Source organism: Camelina sativa, chromosome 15 (genome assembly GCF_000633955.1).
Source record: "Camelina sativa cultivar DH55 chromosome 15, Cs, whole genome shotgun sequence".
Classification (NCBI taxonomy): Eukaryota; Viridiplantae; Streptophyta; class Magnoliopsida; order Brassicales; family Brassicaceae; genus Camelina; species Camelina sativa.
In genome coordinates this window covers 14,164,086-14,170,253 of record NC_025699.1, presented here as the reverse complement: position 1 = coordinate 14,170,253, position 6,168 = coordinate 14,164,086, and the positions used below count along the sequence as shown (strand labels likewise).

Sequence of the window (6,168 nt, the reverse complement as noted above, 5' to 3'; positions counted from 1 at the left end):
TCTATAACATAAAATTATATTAGTTTGCTATAAATGTGTGAGAATGAAATAATAATCCTTTCACCATAGAATTTATTATAATCGTAGCAGTTATGATATTAATCCACTAAAACTATTCTTAACTGTTAAAAATTGTTTTTTTTTTCCACTTACGAACCAAGATCCACAAAATTTCAGCATTGTAAATATTTTGAATTAATATTTTGAAAATCGATAATATTTCAATTTTTTGAGATACTGATGGATCTAAAATCCAAAATTTATATAAAGAATATACTACTTTATTAAATAGTAAATTGTGGTTAGATTATATATTACAAATATAATAACTGTTTTCATAATTGAAAAAAATAATAATTAATAATTCACTTTTTTTGTTTTTGATCTATTTATTATAATCAGAATTAATTAGTATTTTTGTTAAACTTTTTTATGAAATAAAAGATAAATGATGATTTTTTATTGAACATATTAAATTAGATGGTCGTTTTTGGAAATAACAAATAATATACCATCAAATTAAATAAGTTTAGATATATAGAGTATCGATTTTAATAATCTGATATGTTGCGGAAACTTTTAAAAATGATTTCAAAAATATTGGGTATAAAACTTTTGATATTCTAGGAGTCGATTTTTGTTTTCCTTCATTCATTATACACTTGGTAAAATAAAAAACAAAAAATGTGATTTATATATTAATAAACGTGTGGATGGATACACTAATTTTCTATACAACATGTTGTTTGCCTGTTGAAAAATCAAAATACAATAAAATTAATCACAAGTTCTTTGATTTTACTACTTCATGTTTCAACCTACATGCTTTCTTCTTCGCACTACTAATCTCACAAAAAAAGACGGACATCTTTGTGTGTGTTTGATGACTGCAGCCAAGCTATTATAAAATGATTTTCATAGTTTCTTCTTGTGTGATCCTTGTCTTAAGATGAGTTGGAATTGTACATAATTTTCAGGTTTAGTAGTCATTTATTCTCTGTATGAACATAAAGATTTATTAACATGAAATTAATAGACAATTTTGTTTTGAAAAAAAAAAGAGACAGTTTCATAGGCTTCTCGACTATGTTGACCTTTGACCCTGCATAAACACAACCAAATTATTAGCTAATTTAAAAAACATTAAAAATTAACAACAATTAGAATCTTAATGTTTATGTGTATTACATACCTATGAGTTTGATTCCCAAGTCCAAATTATTGAACCGAAGTTTGCCATCTACAAAAACAAAGCACACAAATTAATATTACACAAAAATCACCTTAAAACAAAATCATCAAAAAAAGTTATCATGATATTGAGAAGAGCGGAAGAGTGGTGTAATCAATTTATAAATTTATAAATTTATAAACTCTTTCAATCAAAGGGTGTGTTATGCAAAATAAAGAGCAAAATTAGCATAATATAAAATCTACCAAGTCAACAAACTAAGTAATATTCAAAAATAAATAGATCAAAGTACATATTTTTGAAGAGATACTGACACACAAGGTGGAGAAACAACTGTCTCCATGCTCCATTCCTCCATTAGCTAAAATCAAGAATAAAAAAACTCAAAATTAGATTCTACTTCAATTAGCAAATAGAACAAAAATATATATGCTATCGAAATTGAAGACCAAAAAAGGATAATCTAGGATTTACACACAAATATTTCGTTATACATATAGGAAAATGGTATGACATAAGATATCTGTTCGTATTTTTCATTTGTTGTTAAGATATTTTTTGCCCAAAATATTGTATAAATTTCCTAATTGTTCGTCCACAAACTTCACTACTATAAATTTGTCCATAATTCCGTAATTATTGTTTTAATTCATAAAAGTAATTTTAATTTTTTTTGAACAAATTTAAAAAACTAACGTTATTTATTTCCATTTTTGAAAATCCAATATTTGTTTTCTTTAATTAACCACATTATTTATGTTAACAAATGAGTTACCCAATTAAATATTTATCATTATATTAAAATTAAATATTTGTTTCCAGAAATATCTCAAAATATATTAGAAAATTAAATATATTTACATATATGTAATTTTGAATTTAAGAGTCAGATTTTTATGGCAACAAATTTAAATAATTTCCGTAAATATTAGGCAACTATTATTATTTTTAATTCAATTTCCATAAAAATTAGATAGTTATTATCTTGTTGATTGCGCTTTTGTAGTATAATAATTTCAATTTCCATAAACATTAGAAAATTTCACCCGATTTTTTAGTGTTATATCATTAAATTTTGGTTCGACCAATATACCTAATGTTAGTCTGTTTGGCTTCCTATTAATATCGATCTGTTTGGCTTCAAAGATTATACATATCCTTATTCTGATTTCAGTGGCATTTCATTGTAATAATGTCTAATTCTATGTATTTTTATTAAAAATGCTTCCGTTTTAATAGTATAGATTTATATATCAACTCTTTTTAGTCAGAGTTATTTCGATACTTCCTTTGTAATGGGTAGAAAATATGTTATATTTCTTTTCAGAAGGTACAAAATCATGACAGTAAAACAAAACTTTTAGTCAAAGATTTTTCTAATTAATACTTTAAGAGGGTGTTAATAAATCATGTCAAAGGAGAGAATAATATTCAAACTTTTTGTAGCCACCAAACTAAATAATTTACTAGCTAATAAATACGGGTTGCCTTCCCTGTGCCCGATCATCTTCTTTTCTCCTTCTTCATCATCCCTCAAATTCATCTTCTTTTCTCCTTCTCCATCATCCCTCAAATTCATCTTCTTTTCTCCTTCTTCATCATCCCTCATATTCATCTTATTTTTTCTTCAACATCCTCTGTTACATGCATCCAATATGGTTCCTTCAGAGTTGAACCTCATTCGGGAGATTGTAGGGATAATAGGTTAGTTCTGACTCACAAATTCTTAACAATTCTGTCTCTCATTTTCTGTTGTCTACTGAATTTTTTTTTGTTTTTTTACTTGGAATGATCCAGCTTGCAGGAAACGTCTGTGCTCTCAGTCTATTCTTGTCCCCTACGTAAGTTTTAGCTTTATTAAAACTATAATCTTCTTAAATCTTGAATTCTTTCCGATCGCTTTATTAAAAAAATATATATATATATATATATTCTCTTAGAGAAGTTTTTTTTCCAAACTTATGTCTTTTGTTTTCGTTATAAATATTTTTCATATTATAACTATCTGATTTCCTTCAGGCCGACATTTGTTGGGATAGTGAAAAAGAAATCCGTGGAAGAATACTCCCCAATGCCATACTTGGCAGCTTTGATGAATTATTTGGTTCGTATGCTTTATGCCCTTCCTATGGTGCACCCTGATAGTGCATTGCTCGCTTTGCTCAGTGGTATAGGGATCGTCACAAATATTGTTTTCCTAGTTATTTTTTTCATGTTCTGTGGCTGCAAAAAGAAACGGCTGGTTATAACCGCTATTTTAGCTGTTGAACTCGCTTTTGTAGCTGTCCTTGCTTCAACGGCACTGACTCTCCAACACTCAACGTCCCAGAGGACATTGAGTGTTGGAATAGTCTCTTGTATCTTTAACACATTAATGTATGTCTCCTCTATCTATTATGGTAAGCGAGTTTTGAATTCACTTCTGACCAAATTATTTTATGCGTTTTAATTTGAACTAATCAATTTTTTATTTTATTTTTGGTTTTGTAGAAAATGGTGATAGAAACTAAAAGTGTGGAATTCATGCCATTTTGTCTGTCTCTAGCTGGTTTACTTAATGCTTCCGCTTGGACGGCTTACGGATTTCTTCCGTTCGACCCGTACATGGCAGTGAAGTTCTTGTTTTCCCAAAATTATGATCAATAAATTTTTATATGTTTGTACACAACTGATTTTCTGTAATGATATCTTTTTTCTTGTAGATACCAAACGGAATAGGCTGCGCACTTGGATTGGTCCAGTTGATCCTATACGGTGTTTACTACAAGTCGACCAAAAAACTGATGGCGGAAAGGCAGTGTTTGATTGGGGTGTAAGACCTCTCATCTCTTAAAAGTTGGGCTTCTTCGTTGGGTTTTAGGCTTTATCACGTTTCGAATAAATGCTTCATTGGGTTTTATGTTTGATTATTATTAAGAAGATATCAGGATTAGGAGCTAGTGTATATCTCTTCCATGGTTTTTAGATTTGAATTCCCCAGTTCACGTTTGAGATCCCAAAATGACATTCTGCTGTACAAACTATTTAATCATACTAATATTGATTTGGAAGTACGTTTTTAATTTAACCTAAAAAAGTGTAAATAATCAAGTAAATAATCACATCAAAATTAATGCCATTAGGATTAAAAATCGTAAGGTTAATAACCTGATGAAACTAATAGCATCTAATTTGTTTGGGTTCAATGGATTTCGGACTTACTGATGTTACAAAAGCGTCAATTGTGAATCCATATGCGATTATTGTGAATATACCTATTGGAGAACATGGTTCTGGTGAAAGCACTCATGCTATTTCACTAAGCTGCTATGAACATTTTAAGCTGGTATTATTAAAGTGAAAGCTAGTTGCATACTTTGTTAGATCTCAAAGCATGTTTAATCTCACTGAAATTAAATAAATTTACATGAGTTTGTAATGTTTGATGAAGCAAATCAATGGATGGCAAGTTCACGTTCTTACATATATCTTATATAATATGAGAAGGTTTTTCTCAACTTTTGCTAAGGAGATGATACTTGGCATTTATCTATCTAACACCTGTCTTATTTTGTTGTTTGGACTTAATTAACTAAATTCATATGTATTTTGGACCTAAGTAACTACTGGCCAATAAAACAAAACAAAATAAAACCTCTCAACATTTCCTTTTTTCTTTCTTCAATAAAAACAATTTGTAGGCCTTTGCTGATCTAAAACCACCATTTATCTTTTTGTGTTTTCATCCTAGGAAAAATTGATGATACTTTATTTCGAAATGATACATATGGGTTTGAATCTTATGTATGATTCAGGGGCATAAACAGATTCTAAATTATGTGAAACTTGATTTATGGGTTTCAATCTTATAAATGATTCATGGGCAAGAAAGGATTCTAGATTATGTTAGATTGTGGGATGTTTATGTGTTCTCAAAAATTCTCTTATCAATTCATAAATTTTTGGCTCAAATTTTAAATTTTGGGTTTCCATTCCTTCTTAGTTTCTGGCCTTTAGTCTTATATAATTTAATGGTGGGATGTTTTCCGTAAGCAATTATCAAATTGCTTACTCATTTATTCCTCATTAGATCTTACCAATTCTTTTTCCATAAAAGTAGAATTCATTCTGTTTTCCATAAAATTAGAATTCAATCCCTAATTACTCTTCTTTTAACACAAATATTCAGTCATTATTATTTAATCTCAGTCGTTAGGTTCCTATGAAGAATTATATTATTTTTATAAATCTTTCAAAATTTTAATAGGTATTCTTGAATAATTTTTAAAATCTTTTGCATGTTATCATTGTTCGCATTAATTCTACGAAGAAAAAAATTATGTGAAAATGTTTGACAAATTTATTTATTCATTACAGTGTTTATGTATGTCTTTCCTACTCTGCATGGGCCGGTCCGACAATTTTGGATGTCATACGACAATGTTTTTTAAAAAACTCTTTTTATTATTGTAAATAAATTTATAAAAATAGTAATATAAAAATTATTTCCATATAGTAGTTCGTTTGCTTGCTCACATTTTTCTTTGTCTTTTCAATGTTTTCATGTCCATTTAAACATTTATACAAAAATAAATATCATATTGCCTAATAACTCATATGGAAACTTTTTATTAGATTTATTTTATAAATTTGAAAAAGAAAATTAGAAGTTTAAGTTTTATATAAGGAAACAATATATTATGCATGTAGATATATCTAATATACGGATGACATTTTATTAGGTTTATGTAAAAACCTATTTCATCTTTTGAATTGTTGGTAAATGAGGATTAGATTAATGTTATTTAAACTTGTTGTTCCTACATAAAAGACCTAAAACTTTTTGATGTGTCTGTATTTTATAGGGTTTTAATTGTAGTTTTTAGGATTATTTTGAGTCTTTTACTAGGTCCAAGTGTGCTTTTAGAGTCCTTTTAGTCCTTTGTGAGTCTTTACAGGTTCTAGGTGACTTTGGAAGGAATCTGAGCGTTTTGGGG

The 6,168-nt window shown here is 28.2% G+C and overlaps 1 protein-coding gene across 1 annotated transcript; it reads left to right on the top strand.

The window, feature by feature from the left end:
• On the top strand, nt 2,818-4,068 carry LOC109129273 (bidirectional sugar transporter SWEET6-like). The gene is given in 6 exon segments (XM_019237100.1): nt 2,818-2,896; nt 2,997-3,033; nt 3,212-3,571; nt 3,573-3,591; nt 3,683-3,802; nt 3,895-4,068. Coding segments are annotated over 6 exon segments (699 nt in total). The 5' UTR covers nt 2,818-2,847; the 3' UTR covers nt 4,009-4,068.